Genomic DNA, 24,393 nt, shown 5'->3' on the forward strand with positions numbered 1-24,393 from the left:
TAGCTTTGTTCCAGAACTCTCTAATGTCTTTTGTTCCCCACTTTTGTTGGTCTGAGCCATGTTTGGAAGTGATAGCTGCAGGATTTAGCCTCCTCATTAACACCGCACTTATCAAATGTGAAAGTGTGTTTTTTGTCCCCTGGAGAACAGGCAGGATCTCCGGTGAGGAGGAGAATAAGCCCTTTGAGGTTGTGGTACTTGGTAAGTCGTTGCAGGGAAAGAAATGTGACAGGTCTTACAGGGGCAGCCAGAATGCTTACTGCTGCAATATATTTGCATCTTGCAGACAGAAATTACATTAAAATTTGCTCCAAACGATACACTTTTCTCAACCGCACCTATGTGAGAGACAAAAGAATTCAAGGCTCACTGGGTACCTCAAATTTTAGGTGTTTTTTTTTTGTTTGTTTTTTTCCCCTCAGCTAGCCTCGGTTTGGGAATAACTGTTCTTTCCACTAAACTAAAAACCTTGGCTTCCTTTCATGATCTCAAATATTCACATTGCTTGAATCACTCTCTAATGGCACAAATGGCATTTAAACAGTTGCCCATGAACACAGTCTGGTCTATCAGCACATGATGACTATGCCACTCAAGAATGAGATCTCCTTTGTGCCACATTTAAACAACTAAAGAACAAGACAGTACAACAAAAAGACAAATAAATGCTTCTCAGAGAACCATCTGTTCAAGACTGCTTTCCTCAATGATCAAACTTTAAGGATTGTCTGCTTTAGAGCTTTGTTTAGGCAACGAGATGACTGATTTTATGAAGGCTTGTCGAATTGTTTATATAACAGAGATAAGAGGTTGATGTTTGGGTTAGTGCCGTGGATTATTGTAAGATCTTTATGTATGGGGAACTGAAACTCACTGACCTGAAATGTGAGAAATGAGTGTGTGTTTAAGTGATGCAGCTTTAAGTTTTAAAGCAATTTGAAGAATTTATGAATTTATTGTGGATGTGTAGAAGATAGGGTTTCAAATCTTAGCTGCTGGACAAATTTAGCTTCAACACAGGGCAAAAAAAAATTGCACAGACGCTCCTAGCGGCAATTCAGAGAGATCAGTTAAACTAAAGCAAGGTTACCTCAGTATGAGTGAAGGATGGGGCTTCTGCAATTCGACTGTTCTGGTTTTCACAAAGATTTTCTGACCGAAGAATTTGACTGAAAGTTAGTCTCTTTATATGCCAGCTGTCCGGCAGCAGCAACAGGTGGGGAAGGCGCAGCACTGTGTTACTTCATGCCCCATGGAACTGGAAGGAAATGACAGCCAGTGTGTCTGGATTATCATTAGAAAAACATGAAACTTTGGGAAATATATGAGTGAATTGTTTTTGCGTTACTTTTTAAACCATAACTTTTTAAAACCTCGTTTACCTTGTAGACTCTCACGTGGGGTAACGGTTTTATTTAAATTGTCTAAAAAACATAAAGTGCAATCATTTTCCAGACTGATACTTTATTTTTGTTTCTCTGTGTGGATGCTTTTAGGAACTGATATGTTATTACTCCAAAATAATCTTTTGCTAGAGCATATTCTGCAGCTTTATACACAAGTCCTTAACATTTAACGATTCTGTCACTTCCTGTCACTTTCTTTATCTACTGACATCAGACAGTCTGTATTTATCTTTCGGCATGTCTGTAGAGCACTGCGGACGTCATACCCAAAACAAATCCCTTTCCATTCCATAATTTAAGTATCAGCTGCTACAAAGTTTCTGTGATTTAGCAGCGCCATGTGTTTACCAGCATGCTTCTGCATCTAACAGCCTGTCCGGATTTTGTTTCATTAGTCACAATCTAGTCTCCTCCAGTTGCCTTACACAAGATGTAGCTGGTTATGTGACCGGCAGGCAGTTGCTGATTCACCATCGCCCCAGTGTTGAGTGTCACCCAGAGGCGTTGGTTGTTGTTGATACTGATGAATAACTATGAGGCTAACAGGATGCAGTACACTGCTACAAAGAACACAGTCTGTCCTCTTATGACATTGTTTTTGAAGGGCAAAAAACATCCGTGTTTACCTGAAAAATACCCCTGAGTAGAGGCCATTATAACAATTGTCTCTGAAGGCAACTTTTTTAATTTGATCTTAGGAAAAAATAAATTCCAGGATGTTCACGACACACGAAGATAGTATATTTATCCATATTTTACAAGGAAAAGAAACCAGTAAAGGCAAAATTTAATTCAGAGGTGTTTTGCATGCCAAAGTATGATGAAAGCAGAGGTAGATTATGAAATAATATCTGAAGTTTTGAAATCTCACACAGCACTGTTTGGTTCATTATCTGAAAATATAAAATGGGAGGCACAACTGCTAAAATCGTGACAAGCAGAACAGTTATTGGAGAATCATCCAAAATGGCCATTGCAGCCCTGGAGGAGCTGCACAGATCCACAGCTCGGGTGGAGTACAGAAATCTGTTATACACCATGTAAAGGAAAAGAGGGAGAAAAAAAGCGAGTGTGTATAGGAAAGGTAGCAACGCACATCTTTATGAACATGGCATGAGAAATGCGTTAGCAATCATGATATTGTTTTGCATTCTGGTAGGACAATTTAATGCCATAGCTGTGGCAAGACTTAAACGTTGGTGTCCATGGATGTTTTTGTTTATTTTATAAAGGAGAATGGGCACAAAATTTGGTCTCTAAATAGATGGAAACATCCCCTAAACTTATTGCAGCTGTTAAGGAGTATTAACCCAGGCTGCACAAACATAAATACATACATAAATAAAACATTTTTACTTCAGAAAACTGATACAAACCATCCATCATTTTACTCCAACTTTAGAACTATTAATACAAATAAAAATAGAAAAATCAATGATCAGTGAAACCAGAATTAAATTTGAGGGAAAAGTAACAAAAGGAAAGAAAAATGTCAGATGAATTCATAAACTCAGGACTGAGTTTGGTTGCTGGAAGTGAGTCATTCATGAGGTTGGAGGAAAAATTAAGCGGGTGATCTTGCAATAAAAAATCCAAGAGGAGTCACTGACGGAAGGTTATGCATGGCTAGCTGGACCTTCGTGGATTTCAGTCAGTGCATTTGTGTACACGTGCTCGTGTGTGTGTCTACCTACTGTTTCTGCCCGTCTCTACGCTTAAGCATGAATATTCAGCTGCCTAGAACTTAGTTGACTATATCTCAATATAAGCGCATTTGCATAACACACATGCTCCTAAACACATGTCCATATGCAAACAAATAGAACGGGACATCACCCCCTGACAGAGTCGGCACAGTGACAGCGGCATTATCTTGTCTGGTGATTAAGTAAATGCAGCCTCTAAAGAGTAAGAAGGTACTCTCAGGCCATTAGTCAGAAAGATAACAGGCATACAGCCTGTACTGCAACACTCAGCAGTATCTGTACTCCTCACTCTTCGAGCCCCAGCTGGAAACCAAGTACAAGCCGACTACAAGAATAAATAAATATGGTGAATTTGAACTCATTAGGATAAAACAATACAGACGCTGCATTTGGAAAAACATTGAGACAAACATCACTGAATTACATCAGGTATTTATACCTGAAATAAGCCAAATAAAAGCAACAGAAAACAGAGAGAGGAAGAGAGATGTGGAGATATTTAGCCCATGTACGCTAATGTATTGTGACATTGTGAGAAGAAAGATCCCACACGTGGGTGCGACTTATCACTTTGGATTTGCCAGGCCACAGTCAGCACATAGGCTAGTACTTCAGCAAAGATCCATGGGGAAGAGATTCCACAATCTGCTCACATAAGAGTCTGTGACACCACGCCAGCTGCTCATGAGCCTGACGAAAACTATTGGCTTATTGTGAATTTTACCTCAGTTGATCCCCAATTATTGCAGAAATAAAAACTAACAAATTACAAAAGAAATGATGGTTCTGTGTTTCTTTGGCGCCTACATGCTTTCAGATTCTAATTTATACTTTTTATAATTCCTCTCCACACAATATATTTCCTGCTTTATGTTTCAAATTAATAAAAATAGGTAAAATTAAAAAGTTTTGATTAGTATTTTATTTATTTTCCTTGCATCCTCCGGCCTAATATGCAAATAGTAATGAAGCGATATTATACTGAAGGACGTAAGGATAGACACACAGGAACAGCAAGCATGCACACACTTGCAATTTGGATCAACCGATTAGCATCACAGGTTTGTTTTTGGACTGTGAGAGGAATTCGGAGTACACAGAGAGAACTAAAACATGCATGCAAACTACGAGGTACACTTCACAAAACAGATGGGAGGATGTGGAAAGACATATTATGTGGACATAATGAAACACAACAACAGCCTAGATGTAAAGTTCGCTACACGTGGATCTTTCAAGTGGACAATATCCATAAATATACTGCTACAGACAACAAAGTCAGTATTCTGGAGTGGATGCAAAGCTCTGAACTGAGTTTCAGAAAGTTTGTTGACAAGGAAACATACAACTCAGTCATGTCAGTTTTGCCTAAACAAGTGGGTCAAAAAAAATAATAAATCAGCAAACTACTGTGGGAACCTTGTAAAAGGATACCCAAAACATTTAACCCAACATTTAGCTTAAATAACAGTTCTACAAAATGTTAAGTAAATCTATGTAAACTTCAGAATTTGAATTAGCAAATAAAAATTATTTTAATTATTCTAAATGATATTGAAAGAAGAAAATGTTTGGCTGATTTCTTCTCAAAGAGGAAAAACAGTCATTATTGTACTTTTGAACCACTCTATGCAAATATATGGTCTTAACTGTAACTTAGATATAAAATGTTCTGTCATGGACACTGACATGCAGAGCTTGAACATAAGGCACAAACCCAATGTCTTTTTAAACCTGACACAGATTTAAGGGCCAGGGGACATCATTTTCTTCTTGCTTCTTCATGCAAATTAATTTATGTATATAGAACCTTATGGAAAGAGAATTCAAGTAGTTGGATTTAATGATTTAGGTCATCCATGCATCCATCAAACACTCCTTCACTCTGAAGTTTTACGCATATCATTGTTTGCGGAAAAAATCATCCTGCCACACAGGGGGCATCAAATTAGCCTTTTACATGAGTTCATTTTACATTGATTTGCATACAAGAAGCCGAATGTGTCGAACTCATACTGAACAAGGGGAACAACCTGCAGCACAAATACAGAAACAGTTCATCACTGCGCTTTAAGATTATCAATACAACCAAACGGTTGCAAATCAAAGTAAATGTAAAAGACGAAGATTCATCTCCCACTTTGTGGACCATTAGCGAGGACGATTTGTAGCATTCATGTGGGAAATTAGATCAGTCTTTGGGTGCAAACAGAGAAGGATCTGTTTGTTCCATCTGTTTGCATGAGTAACACATGCAAGCTGGTAGTGAGCTTGCTTGGGCAACTCATTGCCTCCAAGTAAAGATAAGAGTGGGAAACAGAACCGTGACACTGAGCAGAGCTGACATTTGCACCTCGAGCCCAATGCCTCAGAGCGGCCAGCATGCGTGTGGAGCACAAAAATGTTTATCACATAGAAGGAGATGAGAAGGCAGAAGACTTCCATAGGCGAGCGTTTACAAGCAGAGTGGCCCAGGAGGCATGTACACACTTCTGTACAATCATGTTGCTCCAAGAGGAGCAGCAATGCTTGACCCCCAACTTAAGGCAGAGACAGTGAGGAGGAAATAATACAGAGGAGGGAAGAGGATGCCCCTGAGCAGGGAGACTACAAGGACCCTAAATAAAAGCGACGGTTATGTAAAAAAGATGCGCTTTCAAGTCATCTCCCATTTCTACACTGTAGTGAAACTAATTCTCAGCCGAAGTAACACCTAGACTTGACACAATTTCATGACTGACAAACCTTCATCCTCAACACACACACAAAGACTTACACTGATTTTCTACTGCAGGACAGTGTTTGCCCATACACACAAATAGATCCAGGGCATTTTAACCTTTTACATAACATTTAGGCATAAATCAACAGGGAATTTGCTGGGAACCATTCTATTTTAATATACACTTAGATGTAAGTATATACTTTCTGCATTATTTAAAAGTATGTCTATGTAGAACTATGTAGAAAAAAGTAGAACTTCAAAGAGTTGAGCTTCTAAATGAGGCACACAAAAACCTCATGACAACAAGCATTACTTTTTTTGTGCTAAACAGTGAGTATGAGGATTATGCAGAATACTATAAATGAATGAAGAAGTGTATCAGGAAAACCAATAAGACTAAAGCATGAGTTTATGTATAAATCCCATGAAGAGAGGATATTTTGAGGTGTTTATTTACCAAGTATAAGTATAAACTCATCCCACAGAGAACCAGTTTGTAGTCTTTTCCCAACTATGATGTTTCTTACATTTGGGAGACTTGAGTTTTGACTGATACTGTATCTCTGTATATATAACTCCATCAGTAAATTATGGTAAGTACAAAGCGAGTTACAGTTTGACTTTCTTTACATTATTTTATTAGCTAATGTTTGAGAGCAGAGGTCTGTTTTTGCTGCACAAAAGTGATGTTTGACGGTTAACAAAAGAGAAAAAAAAATGCATAAAACAAGCTGATGTGGATCAGAAATCCCAACAAGTATGACACTTCCATGCCATTCAGAACTGTTTCACACCTGTGCAAAACATATATGAAAGAAATTGTGCTGTTAATTAAAATGTCTGGGGTACCAGGCCACTGCAGACTCCCAGGATCCATTCTTATAGTTTAATGTGAAAGGAAAGATGCCTCAAACAAAGCAATGCTGCTATAAACAGCCACTCCTTACACTTTCAATGTTTAAATCCTTTACTGACAGCTTGGCATGTGCCAAAAAGCAGTCATATCGACACTGGTAACAACATAACTCTGCTGTCTTATTCCCTGTCTTATAACTCATTTTGTCCTTTCATGAAGGTAGCCATTACACATTGTTAAGAACCATTAAAGACCAAAGAAAAAAAAAGCAAAATGATTTAAGCCTTAAAATGTCTTTTTTGCAACAGCATATGTCAGAGTATGCAAACCAAATACACTGTGCACAAAGAGCGAAGTCAGTCCAATAATTAACCCGCACTCCTCTATTTTCCACACCATTGTGTTGCATTGGATAAAACTTTGTGTGAAATTATTCAAGTCTAATAAATGTACCAGCACAGGGAAGCAGTCCTATGCCACATTATGAATGCAGGGTAATGATAAACTGTATAGCCCTTCCACATCAAGAGGCAATTTTGATTGCACGGAAAACAAACCAGGGAGGAGCTGAGAAGACAGACAGGAGCTAAAAAGAACAGACAGCTCAGCCAGCAGAATGATTCCCCTGTGATTTTTTCTCCGTTTTCTACATGCCGCATTATATGCATGACATATTTAACACATCATTTTAATCAAACAGCTTACAGCATTTTTTTTTAAGATAAAGTTTTGAATAGAGATGTCACTCCTTTAGAGGCATTTAATTTCATGTGAAACAATTGCACTCAATAAATGGCATGTTTTAGAGTCTGTAAACTTCTATTAATGATTAATTGTTTACTGTATTAGTTAAATTTTTTTTTATTATTTTAATCATCAGCTCACCATGATTAATCCAAGTAATCATTTCAGACATACTCATAAAGCTAGGCGTTTGGCATTTTCATGCACCAGAGAATCCCAGTCGAAGTTCAGACCTAGTTGTAAATGAGAACTTGAGAACTTTGACTTTCAAACATGGACTCTATTAAAGCCCAACAAAATTCAAATAAAACTGTGCTGGCAAAATGATACAATATGAAAACGTGACTAGTTTTGTGAGTCGATGTATATTGAAGAGAAAGTTCAGAAATAAAACACTAAAAAGATTCATCAAAAGCCACGTATAACTTTAATGTACAATTAGTTTTATCCTGTGAATTACAAAATTGACTTGAATTCTAATATTAAATTTGATAAGAAACAAAAAATAAAAATAAAAAATATAAATTTATTAGTAATAGTCATATATAATTCTATTAACATTGTGATGGGTAGAAATGCGAAACGTGCTTCTTGCAAATCACAATTGTTTTCAAACCACAAGTAAGAGATGTAGGAAGCAACAGCTGCTGACAAACTATGGCTTTATGAATAAAAGAAGAAAAATGTGTAATACTTACAACCATACCATTCAGGGACACCCAGCAGTCAGGGGGAAAGTCTTGGAGGAGAGGCACCAGATACTGGAGACAGCCATCCCAGTGACACAGAAGCAGCATCATCCCTATCAAATTAAATATTCTTACCACTGCACTAGCCAGATCATAGGTCATATGGAAAATCTGGAAGACAAAAGCAGAGAAAAACAAACATTACAGTCTGGACATTTACACATTCAACTGGTGTTACATTCAAAAATGGATTTTAAGTAATAAGCCCCTTTTTATGCTGATAAATATGGCTGCTTAGGGGATGTGTGTGTGTATCTGCACTCGCAGAAATTGGGCTGTACATAATTCAACATGGCTGCTTTCCAAAGCAAACAGAGCCGTCGAGGAAACACACGTCCAGCGCAGAGGACAGTAGGTAACACAGCATAAATGAGGTGGATGATGAAGAGAACGCCTGGCTGTAGAGTAATTAGTCAGTTTGTGTGTCTCACTGGAGTGGACTTTTCCAGCCGGCGTGGCCGTTTGATCTCAGCCCGAAAGTTTTCAGAACAAAAAGTTATCAGCGGCGTGAAGAAGCAAATTTGTGGAGGGAAGCAGTGTCATTTACATCGGAGCAGGCCGAGGTGAATCGACTCACGCCTGGGTGACCACGCCGCTACTTCAGAGCTTCTCATTAGCATAAGAAATCATCATTAGCATGAGAAACCAATTACTTACTTCCAGGTTAGTTAGGTCACAATTTTCTTTATGCTGAGGCTCAATTTGTCCTTGCCACAGAAAGCTTACATTAGTAGAAAAATGGCAGCTGATTGGTTCGTTTTGCATAATAAACCTGGATAATTTTATTTGATTTCAGGCAATTATGATCTATTTAAAACTAATGGCTTTCCAATTGGTTTGCCACATCAGTAAATGATTGTGAAGACTTTTTTTTAAAATAAAAACTTCTGTTTAAGCTTATTTTAGGTTAAAACTTGAACTAGTTGATGGGTTTCAATTAATTCACTGCTTCATGCAAAGTGGTTACAGCACTAGAAAGCTATGCACAGAAATATATTGCCGGTATAAGGAGGGGAGAACTACAGAGATATGTAGGTTGTGTTTTTACTTTTCTTTTTTTAACCAATATTGGTACAATACTGATATTGAAAATATTTAACAAAACTACCTCACATATTTGAGCTTATTTCTGTTTATTTGAACAACTTGATTCTATTAGAAAGACATGCACAAGTTCTGCACTATTTTTTCTCTTCTGGTTTGTTTGGTATATCTTTTTTGTTACATTTTAATCGTGATTTTCTTTTTTTCTGACTCCTCATAAACAAAGTTCTTAAAAGTGGACCACACGTTGATAGTCTATGATCTGAGCCACTTTTTGTTTATGTTCAAAAATCTGTTTGACCAAAGCCCAGGTGTTTTAAAAGCTCTTTGAATCCACAGTTCCCCACCTCTGTCTATTGTGACTGGCCTGCAACCCCACACGGCACAATGTCCAAACACAGAACAGAAAGGAAAGGCAGGGCCTGAGCTGGTGCTCAGATCCCTCTGTGGTTCAACTCGTCCACAGGGAGACACAGTGCACTGCCCTGAAAGGCTAAAATTAGCCACCGGCTTACAGGGTGGCTGTCTCAGTGCACCTAACATCTTCTCCTCACACCCAATTTAGAACACATATCACTGACTCGGCTGAGGTTGTGTTTAGATTAATTAGAACTGTGTGACATAAGGGGATAGCACGAGGTAAAACAAAGAAAAACAGGCTGAAGAACAAAGCGAATGTCTTGCTCATTCCCCTTTGTGAATACGCAAAAAGCACAACGAGAATTGATGAAACGCAATGAAGGTTGGGACAAGGTTTCCCAAAGTCCCAACGACTGTCTGACTTTACTGCAAAGTTTCTACGACCTTTGACTTGTAGAAACTTTCTACCAGTTAGACAGTAGAACATACTTCTTTAGAACAAATCTACAAAATATAAAATTGCATCTTCCTGTGTCTTCCTGGCAGCAGCCAGTCACTGCATGCTGGCTTTTTGGATCATTTCGCTCGGCTTGTTTCGCTACATGTAGTGCAAGATAAGGCCTTTGGAACGTCTTGTCTGGCATTCGAAAGGCCAGTCAAGGAAGAAGCAGAGTCATTAATAATTGCGACTTTCAGATGACTAGGTCATTGTGAAGTAAATATTTGAAAATATACCAAAGCTGACGTAAAGGTAAGTAGAATGTTCAGTTTTCCGAAAATATCGAAAAAACTCACAATAATCAAGGCAATTAAAATTTCATATGAAATGGACACAATAAGCAGTCCAGACATTATGCATCATTTGCAGTGTTATTGATATCCTGTCGGTGCCCACAAAAGCCCTGAGAGTTACTGAGTTGATGTTGCACCATATGTCTCTATACAGGCGTCATATATCATCATATTTTGTGTTATTTTGTGATAATGATAACAGTAATATGATTAAATGACATATCACTAGGTTGTACACAGTTACATATTAGAATGTATTGGTTTTTATTGACATTGTCATGAAAAAATTTTGTTAATCATGACTAACAATTTTGAGAAATTTTTTGTGTTTTCAGATCACATCAATTAGAATTTGTCATCGTCAAAATCCGTAAAAAAATTTTGATAAACGATGCCCTTTTCTGTTTTGGAGTTTATATTTTTATAAATACATTCAGTGCCAAAAATTGTGTCTTATTTCCTTTTGGGTATTTACGCAAAAAAAAGCAGAAGCGAGTAAGAATCCCTCTCTTGTGTTCAAACTGCTTCTTTCTGTCTTCGTCTTTGCCAGGGAGCTGAATGCCAGCAGACATGTGCTCCTCAGCAAGCAGCATGGCAAAAAGAACAGCTTATCATGTCATCAAAGTTTTCGTTAGTGTTATTTTTTAGATTGCAAAAAAAAATTATAATAATAAAAAAATAAGAGACAAGAACAACATCACAGTAAAACACAAACTCAGAACAGGTGACATTAAATATCTATCAGATGTCAGGGCTTCATATGAGCCAACTCAAATTCATAATCCTTCAAGGAAAATTATAATACAGTGACTAACTAGCCACAGATCCCTCATTGCAATGAGGGATCTCCGATCTCAGTAGACTGTACTGCTGAGACAAAGAGACGGCAGTCATTGCTTGGGAAATGTTCCTGGAAAATGTAAAACCAACACTCTAAAACAAAGCCTGATTTTTAACTTCCTCAACTGTGACTCAGCAAAAAAACATTGCGTCTTATTAATTTATTTACTCCACTGGTAACAGTGTGCAGTAGCAAAATAATTTCACATAAACATACTGAAAAAAATAAAACCATCTAAGATGGGCACTGTCATTCATTGGAGGGAAAAAAAAACCCTCAATGTTATATAACTGACCTGAACAAGTTTTAAAGGGCTCAAAATAAAAATAAAAAAAGTATCTTTAATCACCAGGCTGTGACTTCCTGTTTTCACTGGATATGAATAGAAAATCACAGTGAACCTATTTCTCTAGCCATCTTGATGTGAGAGACAGGAATATGTGTCACTTGAGTAAGGCAGACACGAGGTGGCCTGAAAATGGCAAGTAACAAGTAAAATGTTCAAAAGTGGGAACTACGCTGGATGTCTTATCTTGCACAGACAGTCGGGAAGCGTATTAGAGAGCAGAAGATAATTTTCAAAGATCACTGTCCAACGATGCTAATAAAGAGTGGCATCTTGGGGTCAGCAAGTCTCCACAGCTGAATTGATTGAGAGTTAAGACACAGAAAGTCCTGGGCTGACTCAAAGCCCAGGTCTTGATCTCATTGACATGCAGTGGGGTGACTTAACGAGCCGCAAACACAAGAAACCCCTGAAACGTCTCAAAGCTGTAACTGAAAAAGACAATATAACAAGATGAAACATGAACAAGTTTGAGGCTGTAGTTGTGCACATAGCAAGAGTTACAGCTGCAGAACAGAAGTCGCTTTGCTACAAATAAAGCCTAAAAGATAGCTTGCAACAATGTTTCATATAAATGGCTGGTTGTGCTGGCAATAACTCAGCAGATACAAAAAGCTGCCAGTTATTATCAAGATAGAAGTTTAAATCATCTTCAAAGGTTTTTGTAGCATAGAGCCAAAAGCACCATTGGTGTCTGCAGCTGGCATTTATGGCAAAATGTTGGCTTAGAATTAAGTGCATAAAGCTTCCATTTCTCTGGGGACAGAGCTATTGGTCAACATAATCCTCTAATACTGCAGAGACCAACAGCCAAGATGTGATATGATAGTTAAACAAAGTCACATGCTGTTGATGGGTCATGTCCAGCCAGCAAAGCAAAGCACTTGCAGAACAAGACAAGAACAAACGTATCTCAACCTGATAAATAAGATGTCCAACCCTTCCTCCTTTTCAATTTGACATTTAAAAATACAATATTGGAAGTTTTTAAATATGTCAACGAACTCGTGATTGGAAATTCATTTTCCTACATTGTTTTTTTTTATTTTATTTTTTTTATTGATGGCTGCATTTTGACCTTCAGAAATTATTATGCACAAGAAAAATGAAAAAATTTAAAAAATAAATAAATAAATAGCATGCCAGACTTTTGCTTGTCAACAACCAGTTGGTTCTGAATGTGCAATTACAAAGTGACCTTTATGCATCTTTAAAATGAACATGAGTGACCTCTTTCTGAGGCTAGTGAGGATTAGCATGGGACTAATTTGATGGGATTAAATCCACCACTGGCTATTACATTGAGGGATGACAAAATGCTTCCAAGAAAATCTGCAATTCTCCTGCTTAGCATCATCTTGTAAATCTCTCTTTGGAAGTCTCTTAGTTTTACTTAATTACAAGAGCATGTCTGAACGTAGATTGATTTTGTTTTTTTGTTGTTTTTTTTTCTGAATTACATAAAACTGAATTTTTATGAAATGTAGTAGGTAAGGCATTTTCTGCAAAGCGTTTTTATATGAACAGAACATATAGAAACCTCAATTTATGAAGAGGCATCAACATAAAATCCTCCTGTTCTTCAAGGCCAAGCAGTTTGTGGTAAGTAATTATGACTCATGCGACTGCAGTGTAATAGTGATATAAGTATAGTTCAGCAAGAAATAGACATAAACAGAGCTGACATTGCTTCAGGGCTTCAGGCAGCATACTGTATGCTCTGGAAGCCTCTTCAGTGTCCTAATCTGTTTATTGTACATCTTAGGATAAACTGGAGCTCACAGAAAGGACGGGAGAAGCCTTCTAGTAATGTCAATATGAATCTGTAACACACAAGCTTAATTAAACAGCAACTAATGCAAGCAGAAGAAGAGGAATAAACTTCTATTGAAACAATTTCAAAAATGCAAGTACTTAATCAGACTTATTTATTTCCCTGTGTAAAATGTAGGGCTTGATTGCAGCTTCCTCTGACCAGGTGCCCCTGGGCAAGGCAGTTAACCCTTTAATGTCGGGTCAACTGCTAGAGCTATAAATTGTCTCCATGTGAGTGAAAGCGGCTGGGAAAGTGAGTATCTATTGTTAACTGTAAGAAAAGTCTTGAATTAACTAAGTCAACTTTCATGTTATTTTATTTTGAAAAAAAAAGGAAGTTGAGCCTAAAAAAAAAAATCCATCATAAGGAAAATTTTAAGAATTTCCCACTGACGATGCAGTTTTTGAATTTAAAACACTGGCTCAGCTCATTTTTTAATAGGACAACCAGTAAAACTGGCAAGGTATGCAATACAATGAATGTGTGTTATCTGTCAATATTCTATGTTGCTGTTCATTATGAAGGTTTTGTCATCAGAAAACCTTTTTGTAGGAGCCTAAGCTAAATGTTATAAAGACAGTTCTGTCATGAATGCAGAGCTCTATTCCTTGACCTCTAAGATGAACAGGGGCATCATTAGCAAGAGTTCACAATTACTGAACCTTTTCCTCCTCACTACATTATTAGTAAACCTTCATCTGCTTCACAAAATTAAATAAAGAATAGTTTTGTTGCTTTTATTAGGAAACATTACTAAAAATCTCAACACAAGGGTTGGCTGTACTGCTAATTTTACATATATAAAAAAAATAAAAACATCTGTATGTTTTTCACAGAGGCAACTTTTCAAAATCTGATTCAGCACTAATGAACCACAGAAAAAGGAAGCAACAAGAAGTAATTATTTCAAGTGAAGATATTTGCTACACAAAAACAATGGGTTCAGACACAGATTGGGTTGTTACCCTCTGCTGCTTTTCTTTTAACGTCAGTTCTTTGATATCCGGATCCCAGAAACAATGTTGCAGGCACTTTATGTGCTTAAAATGCTCTCTGCTTATAGCTATTTATGTCATGTTTTTTTTTAATCTGCTGGCTATCTGATGTACAAATGAGTAATAGTTGCCTTTTGACAAGGAAACAATACAATAGTCCATGCCACCAACAAATGCAAAACGTACATTTTGTATGTTTTTTTTGCCTTTGGCTGTAATGCTTATTGGAATATAAATAATCTATTGGATACTAAATAAACTCTTTCTTGCGGAAGCACAGTTTGCTCTCCAGTGTTTCAGTCTGTCAGCATCGGTGATCTTCTCCAGGAACTACATCCCCTCTATACCTCAAGCCTGGCTGCTGTGCCCGGCATTTCACCCAGTCTGCATCTATTTTGGTCGTGTGAATGTGATAACCTCAACACTTGTGTTCTGGCTTAATCTGCGCTTTTCCCATTCAGAGCCGCATTGCATTGGCAGAAGAGAGGTCCTCTGGGGAGCAGGCTCACACAGCTTCAGGGTTTCACAGTTATGATGTTGTCTGCATGAACATGATGGGTGGCTTTTGAGGGGATACTGGCATTAGGACTGAAAACGCTGATTTAGAATGTTACTTGAGCATATTCTCTATGAGCACATCCTCTATTAGTGATCCCAAATACTGTGACCCAGCTGGGGCTTCTTCTATTCTGGGTATCTGTAAAGATTAATCTATGTAATTAATAATATGTTGATGATTTATGCATTGTCCTCCTGGTGTTTCTCTCAAGGCTCACAGAAGCTTGTCCTGTAAAGGAACAATCCAACATCCTCGTGGATGCATGTTTTATTGATTTGTACCTGTAAATCAAGCAGGTGCAGCAACCTAACATTAGCTCGGATCAAATAAATCAAGAGCATGCAGCTCTCTAAACACAAGCAATCAATATAGTGTTTGTAAGCTCAATGGAGTCAGAGCGAAAAAATAACATGAGTCCAGTGGTAGAAATGATGCCCCAAACAATGTTTGTTTGATTGAAATAGCTTTTGATTTTAGTACACGTGACCACGTAATGCTGCACGTTTAAAGAATGACCATTAGCAGTTCTTTATAATCCATAAAATGTTTAGAAAATCTGCTGTGCATAATAATTTAGAACAGTGCATTTTGAGTTTTTTATTTTTGAAAAAAATACTGTTCTCTTTGGGAGCTTTGTTCAGTAAAATTTGATTTATACTGTGATAGTTCATGACTTAAAAATTGTACTGACCATCATTTGTATTGATCATTTATGAAAATCTGAGAAAATATCACTTGCATAATAATTTGAAACACGGTGTTAAACGACATTGGGAAATGACTTCTTCACAGTTTCACAATTAGAATATGAATAAAAACAAAATTAACTGTGTTTTTAGTCATCTCTATGCAGCGTCAAATAGCTGAAATTATAATATTGTTTTTATAAATTATTATGGAACTATCTAATGTTTTGAATTGCTCAAAGACAAACAACCAAATATAGAACTAGCCCTTTATTTTAGCATTGAAGCAGCCAATCACAAATTAACTTATTAAGCAAATACAGTCATTTTTTCTTACAGTAGTTACACTGAGCACAACACAGTGGGCATCCTTTGCTCACTGATTGGACTTACAAATTAGCAGAGACTTGTTGAAGGCTTATTTCATTTGTTGTCTGAACTAACCCCTCCCTCCTCTTGATCAGGCACTGAGTCAGTCCTGAGATACATTGTTTTCTTTTTGTTTGGTGAAAACTGTAGTATATTCTTTAATGGACTTTGCCCCCTTTGTAAACTATGTTGGACTGCAATGATCCTGAAAAATAAGAAGTGAATTATTATCCAATTAGACGGTTCAAGTCACTGATTCGAACCATCGAAGTAGCGTAGTTGCTATTTGATTCAGCATAAAGGAGAAAATCAAGGTGTATTTGCTAAAAAGTGTACAATTCAGCAACATATGAAAAAAAGAATGACAGAAAGGCGAACAGACGGCAAAACGAAAGACAGAGGAAATGAAGAGGAAAGGAAGCGATGGAGAAGTCATGGAGAGCACATGTAGTTCTGTAAACTGTAGTTCTGCAGTTTGTAGATGTGCTGTAGATGACAGTCATTGAAGATTAGTGCCCATGTGAGAGCAGGAGGGATTTGACTGGATTGCACAGGGTGACCTGCTGTGCTCTTGTAAACATCAGCAAGATGGACCCTTTCTGCCTCGATGTAAAGTGAGGACGCTTTATGCAGGAGGGGATGAAGACACTCGAAGCCCTAGTGGATCCTCTCTGTTGGATGTCAACCACCGCCTTTGATAAGGCCAATGATAGCACAACAGGAAATGTTGTGGTAAAAAAATAAAAAATTAAAAAATTAAAAATCATCCAAAAGGGGAAACCTACACATACAGAAGCTAGCTGGTACTACTTGTAAAAACATACAACTTTTTTCACATTTTGTGGTATTACAGCCACAGTCTGTGATCAACACAAAGATTTGCATAAAGGTGAGGTGTAAGAACAATGATGCATAGTTTACAAAGTATTTCACATTTAAGACCCTGAAAAATGTCTAGAGCATCTGTATTCATCCTCTTTACTGTGTCCCCCTTATTTCCCCAGGACATAGTCAGTGTGGCCAAATGACAGCATGAGACCATGGTGAAGTTTGTCTTCAGCACAGAAAGGAAAGCAATTAGAGCCAATGAATGGAGTTCAATGCGATCATTATAGAGAATTTGTGAGGTATAGAGAAAGTCTTTATGCTAGACAATGAAGCTAACTATACACAATCTTTAATTGATTAGCTTAGATAAAATAATATTTGTTGGAGTGGTTTAGTTGAAGTCCAGTCCAAAAATCAACTGAGAATCTTTGGCATGACTTAAAAACTACAGCTCAAAGATGTTCTCTGTTCAGTTTGTTGCAAGGAAGAATGGGGAAAAGCTCTCTAGTTTTGTAAAGCTAGTAGCAACAAACTCTGAACAACTTGCAGTGAAGCTGGTTACACAAAGAGTGGTTCAACACCAATTCCCACCACACTTACATTTTTTTATTTCTAAACAAATCGACAATTGCCTTTCATTTTTCTACTACTTTACAGCTCTGGAATATTTTCTCTACATCTACAAAATAAAATGTGTTGAAGTGAGGGATCATAAAAATGAAAAGTTTAGTTTCGCAAAGAACTGCAAAAATTACAAAAGGGGATCAGCACATTAAACAGCCTCCATATGTCTAGCTGTTGCACCATGACCACAGCTGATCTCCTACATAATCCTCTCTGTCTGCAGCCACACACACATAGACACACACATCTGTGTGCTCTTACGGCAGGTAGCTGTTCTGATATTGCCTCTCAATGGGACATTGTCTGAGAGCAGCTGCAATCATGACAGCAGGACAAAGAGTGCCTCGCTAAATCCATTCACCACCACATTAACTTCGGGAAGTGAACGGAGAAGAAATCTAAATGCTTCACTAGTTTCTAATTAATTAATTTGCACAAAGCATCATTTCAGGATGCCTGGGATGAGTGGGGGTACTTCAATGTAATTACTGACGGAGTCACTAATATGTGCCCCTGATGCCGAATCCGTCAATCAGTCCAACTTTGATTTGTCAATCATTCAATTGGCTAATGGTCATAAAAATATAATGGAGGTTATATATATATATATATATATATAATATATATATATATATATATATATATATATATATATATATATATATATATATATATATATAATTATTATTTTTCAGATGGAAGCTCTTGCCATTATATGGTTTTGTCTAATTCACATTGGTAAATACTGGCTTAACTCTGGTCACTTTGCAAGCAACAAAACCAAAATTTCAGCTGTTTGGTGTTTGGAGTAAATTACCACCAAATTTTCTTTAAAAAAGCCTGTCAGCTCTCTGCCATCCACTACAAACAATATTGTGAACTATCCACAGTAGCATCATAAGCATTTTATAACAAAGCACATCAAATATATCAAACTGTGTGCTTCAACTATTAAGCACACAGCAAAAAAAGCTCAAAAAACGCTATAAGGCTTTCTTTACTTTCTACAATAACAAGGTGGCATACCAGCCAGCAAAAATAGCCAACGATAAGCCTAATCTTCACAGCTATCACTCGCCCAGCCCACCAGATACACAAAAGACAAATTTATCTGTCATCTGTCTGCTTACTGTACTGAGCAGAGGGAAATGTGTCTCTGCAGGGGGATATTCCATGGGGATGGACAGAGAAGATCAAAGCTGTTGTTACCGACTGTTTTTAACTCATAACTCTGCAGGGAGTTAATGAACTTCAAGAAAAGATGTTGCTGCTGAACACAGTATGACTTCAGAAGCTGAATTATGCAAAGAGAAGGACCTTATTACGCTGGATAATGAGGAGCAGCCACCTTCAAACTAAAAGCTGAGTGAAAGAAGCATCTAAACTGCGTCCTGGCTGAAAACTCGCATCCATTTATTGATTTTAGAAAAATGGAACTTATGCAGATGTTCATGTGCAACACAATGAGGGCGGCAAATTTTTTCTTCCAGTGCCTTTTTGGAAGGCAGAGTATTTTGCACCTATAACACTCAAATTCTATCACATTTCAACACTATATGTCTGAATTGTTTTGACATTTTTTTGTATTTGACAACACAAAGTAGTAAATTATTTAAAAGTAGAAGAAACATGATCCATTATTTTTAATGTTTTTAACTTCGTAAAAATGTTTAAAAAGGAGCGTCATGTATTTGTATTCGGCTCCTCTGGGTCAAAAGTTTATAGAACTGAGTTTCCCTACATCTGTGTTCCCAACTCTTTTAGTATACATCTCTGCCCGCTTTGCACATCTGTAGATAAAACTTTCTGCCTATGCCTGTTCAGACCTGTTCAGATTAAATGAAGAACATCTGAATAATAGTTTTCAAGTCTCGCCACAAATTCCCAATTGGATTTAAATCTGATCTTTGGCACTCTTCCTGGAAGGTCAGATTTGTAGGAGCTTTTTGTTCTCTAATATTCTCTAAGAGGCTCGTTAGACGTCCACATAAAGACTGCGTTTAAATTACACACACGTGGACTTTTTACTAATTACAATTGCTATTCTTTCAAAACAGCGACTGTTTTGTGTTGGATTCTATTCACTTTTCATATTTTTATTTGTGAAAAGTGGAGATTTTTTTTTTCCTTCACATTACAACTATGAATACTTTGTTTGGACCAACCTCACTGTGGTGGTAACATTATAAAAAGGGGGAAAATGTCAAAGAGTTAGAATGCTATTACAAGAAAATCAAAAGGCAGTAGCAAGTGTTTAATTTTCTCTTTTTTATATGTAGGTAGGTTAATTTTAGATTTAAGAATAAACCTGTGCAGACAAACTTGCTGGCCTCTTTTTCTCAGTTACTTCCTTTTGGTGTCACTGCCATTCAGTCTCTTTGTCTGTCTCAATGTCTCCACTGTGCAGACCTGTCTCTTTGCATCCAACATCAAACAAAAGGAACAAACTAAGAGACATACTTACTGCAACAGAAACAGACAAAGAGAGTGAGACAGAGCAATAAGTAGAGTTCACCATTGTTTACAGCAACAGTATGATACAGCTATGATACAGGAACATAATCAGGCTTACCTGGAATTAAACATACATCTAAATGGTAATGTGTCTGAGTGCTTAGAGAACACCTAAATGCTTGATAAAAGACAACAGATCTTGACAATGTTTGCAAACTTCTCGCTCACCCATACAAATCACTGCATTCAGGTGTAAACAATCACTTCCCAGGCCACAGCTGAATGAAAACCTGCACTGAGACAAGCAGACCGCTTGTACAAAACACTCAGTGAGTTCCAATGCAGAACTGTGACAGGATCAATAAATTCAGCCATGAACATTCTTTGTTAGGAAATAATATACAGTCTGCTATTGGTGTCATGACAAAGTTGAAGTGACTGGGAATTGCAGCAACTCTGCCACACATCAGTAGGCCACAAAAGTTACGAGTGAGATGCAGAGGAAGGCAAAGTGCTGGATGCAACGACGTGAAGCACGGACTCTCTGTGTTCTGGAGCAGTGGAAACACGCCACCTGGAATGACAAATCATGCCTCCCTGCCTGTAATCCAATGGACGGGTTGCAAGGAGAACAACACTTCTCTGATTGCATTGTGTCAAGGGTAAGGTTTGGTTCAGAGGCGAATATAGAGTGTGATTGTTACTTAAGAGGTGGGATCATCCCCTTCCACTCTTAAAGCTTTAGCATGCTTTACAACACTGCAAAGGAGTGAACATAGTAAAGAGACATGCATAAGAGAATCTGACATGGAAGAGCTTATCTGGACAGCAATGAGTGCTGAATACATTTGAGATGAAATGGAGAGGAGACACATCGATATTTGACCTTACAAATGTGTTTCTGACAAAATGGTGAAAAAAACAGTTAAGTCACTTACAGTATGCATTTTAGGGAAACCTTCCCAGAAGAGCTAAAGTGGCTCTAGCTTCAAAACCAGTTATGCAGTTAGTTTTGCATAACTTCAGATTTGATACATTTGTTCTCAGAACAATTTAGATTCACAAGACAACCAGCAGTAAAAAAGAAAAAAAGCAACTGCAGTTTTTTTTTCTCCACTCAAATCCATCTGTGTTCACAAAATAACAGCTTTTATTAAAAAAAACAGTCTCCTAGAATGGGTCTCCCTAGTACTTTTCACTGAACCTCAGGCAAAAACAAGGAACAAACTAAGAGACAGATATACTTCTCTTAAGTCTTTAATGTTTATTTCAAAAGTGAATGAACAAAATGAAGTTGAAAGAACTAAAATCCAATCTGTGTGTCTATTGCATAAAAAAGGTTCACAAACAGATTTACCACCAACTCAGCTGCTTAAAGTTGAAAAATAAATATTAAATAAAAAAAGTATATATTTATATGCATTCTCACTTAAGACAATGGCCAGAACTAAATAAAAATGTTTGGTGAAAGTTAAGAGTGGTTACACAAAAACATTGCATCTTCTAAAACTTCTGAGTGCAAAACAGAAGAGTTAAGTTTTTAGCAAATTTTGCAACAATGACTTATTTAATTAGTGCTATTCGTGTCTATTCTTACACCACAATATTCATGTTGCTTCCTTCTGGTCTACTACTAATGAAGATATCTAAAAAAATATGTCTTCAATTTTTCAAAAGAAATTTTTACACTAAGGAATAACAGTAAAATGCTTCTGGCAGGAGAAGGGCTTTCCCCTACAAACTGAAACAGGTTGAGTTGGCTAAGTCCTACTGCAACTTGAACTGGAAAGCTGCGCTAAGGTTAGATGAGACGGGAGTTTTTGGCAACACACACTCCAGGAGGGCCAAGAGTAGAACACAAAACGAACATGTGCGCAAAATTATCAAAAGCAGTGGCAGTTTTGTAAAAACACAAGTATATCTTCTTGTCAGATGCATTTTTAATGAACAAATTTGTTCTGTTTTTTTTAGGGTCAGATGATGTCTACAGTAAAATAAAAAAATAAATAAATACATTACATTTAAGGCTTTTTACACATTTTCAACAGGGCTGTCCTTAACAGAACACTTTTTAAGCAACAGATTTCCTTCCACTTTCTCAAACCTAAATGTGACCTTAAACTCTGTGTGCTTAACCATATGGAAAAACAATTAGCGCTCTCTACTGCAGTTAACAAGAGCAACTAGCAACAGAAGGAGCAATTTGGCAGGGAAAAATAAGATAGTCAGCAGGGAACGAGGAGAAGAAGTCGTTCTTTCAGGCTATTGAGTCTGGGATTTTCTTCCCCTTGAGCCAAGAGTGAGCTTCCCTCGGTGAGCAGAGCAAGACCAGAATTCATGGTGCATTATGCTCATCGTCAAAGAGGCTCGTTTGGGAGACAGAAGACGAGAACCCACAGCGCGAGATGGGGAAAAAAAAAAAAAAAAAAGCAACGTCCTTCATTTCTCTTTGCATGACAAAATTGGTCTGACAAAGTTATTGAGAACAAGTCAGCTTTGTTTTTGTTTTTTAACACAAAGGAGATAAAAATGACCAAGTTTGTCAGTAAAACCAAGCCACAAATTTCTTAAATGAATATTTTTAATAGAAGAAATAATCTGCTTTAAAGTTGTAGTATTAGCAGGGGATATTTGGTGGCGGTGAAGGGCGCAATTTGGTTTAAAATAAAAATCTCAAATCGGTGGCAGCAGAAATGTCAAACATATTTCCTGAATTCATTTAAACTGACAATACTCTCTCCTAAAAAAATGTCAACTGTGTAACAGTCAAGCTTTCACGCACAGAGATGTGACCGAGCTCTTTATCGGCCCTGCAGCTAGAAATCTCTGCATTGCCTCTAACAAACTGTGGGGCCATGCTCCTCAGCCAAGAGTAGAGATACTGACTCTGTTTCTACCAGCTTCCTTAACGTTTTATCTAAAAAGTGAAATCAGAAGTGGGGTTTCAACACAAAACACAAAGGAAAGCGGATAGATTCATGTATTTCTAGTACGTTAGTAGACTCAGAAAATTTGTGTTGCATTACAAATGCAAGCTGCATTATTTTCTTCCTCATTTAGCATCATATTTGCACAGGATGCAAAAGTGTTGCATGCCATAACTACATTAACTCTTTATGTCCAACCACACATGTACTGATTTTTTTTTTTTCAATTTTCTAAATATTGTTACCATAAAGTTTGAGGTGACTGAACTCCCTTGAGGTTCTGTCCAGAACTTGAGCACCAACGCCATTTTCAATTTTTTTTTATTTTGACAATATCCACTTCAAAAGCACTTTAACGCTATGTGTTGTAATTACTCAGAGTCGTAAGAGGCACATATTAAATAATATTTGTAAACATAAACATTGTACATAACAATTGCATTATAATGCAAGTAGAAAAATTACACTTTTTAGTACATTTGCTGTGATGGGCGAACAATCTCAGAGCAGCAGCATCGCAGCGGCACAAGCACCGAAGAGGCCATGAAGACATCACAGATAGGACTGATGTCCCTCCTAACCCACAAGTCACTGCACCAAAGCACACACTACAGATAGGCTGGCAGGATTACTTGCTGCAGCCACTTTGGTGCATTTACTTTATCATGACTTCAATGTTTCAATTGCTCTAAAGAGGATGAAAACTCCACTTGAACCTCCACATTCATCTAACCTTTTGCTTCACCATCAGGACATCCTGCCATAAAGACCAACACCCTCTCAAACACACACGCTTGTTCAACTCCCTCCATCCTCCTGCAACATGCAGGCTGCTTTGAGGCTTCATCAGTTTGATAAATAACACAGATATCTCGGGGCATCTATAAACTGCGGTGCAGAACCGGACCCTCAGCAACATCTATAGGTTTTTCTGGAGTGAAACCATTAAATCAAAGGGTTCTGTTTTACTGAATGAGGGACATTAAGTCTTTTTATTGCTTATCTTTGCAAAAGGAGTGTCAGTCATGCTACTGGTGGATCGATATTTTCCACCGAGCCGGATTGAAAGAATTCGGTTGTGCTTTCAAGCTGCCACATGCCTCCTCTTCTTGGCCACAGGGTATAAAATGACCAGATCCACACAAAAACACGTAGACATGACAACAATCCTCAGCCTCTCGCCTCGCATCACATCACAGGACGTAACAGGAAACAGTTGTACGCAGACATCAGCCAGCGGCTCTGCTACAACGCAGAGTGAGTCCTGCAGCCACTCACATTTCTGCTACCCGCTCCCTCCTTGTGTGTCCAACAGCTAAATACCATTTGAGAGAATGTGGTAATGAGGACAGGCTCCTTTTAATTATGCTCCTGTAAATGCCATTTGCTGCTCTCTGATAAATTAGCCGGGCGTTTCTTCTATACGTTCACGTTAAGACAAATGGGAGACTGGTAAAAAAAAAAAAAAACAAGAAAAGAAAAGAAGAAAGAGATCACTTGCATGTCCTGATTAAAAAAAAAAAAAGTTTGAGCTTAATTTTGCACAACTAACTGCGAAAGCCTGTC

The 24,393-nt window shown here is 37.5% G+C and overlaps 1 protein-coding gene across 1 annotated transcript in view; it reads right to left on the reverse strand.

Moving 5' to 3' along the window:
- LOC129374219 (potassium/sodium hyperpolarization-activated cyclic nucleotide-gated channel 1) overlaps positions 1-24,393 on the reverse strand; it is a 70,649-nt gene that overhangs the window by 31,893 nt on the left and 14,363 nt on the right. Inside the window, exon 3 of the mRNA XM_055052508.1 lies at positions 8,136-8,297. Within this exon, the coding sequence (XP_054908483.1) occupies positions 8,136-8,297 (162 nt within the window). The remainder of the gene's footprint in view (positions 1-8,135; positions 8,298-24,393) is intronic.

Source organism: Poeciliopsis prolifica, unplaced genomic scaffold (genome assembly GCF_027474105.1).
Source record: "Poeciliopsis prolifica strain line A6 unplaced genomic scaffold, Auburn_PproV2 SCAFFOLD035, whole genome shotgun sequence".
Classification (NCBI taxonomy): domain Eukaryota; kingdom Metazoa; phylum Chordata; class Actinopteri; order Cyprinodontiformes; family Poeciliidae; genus Poeciliopsis; species Poeciliopsis prolifica.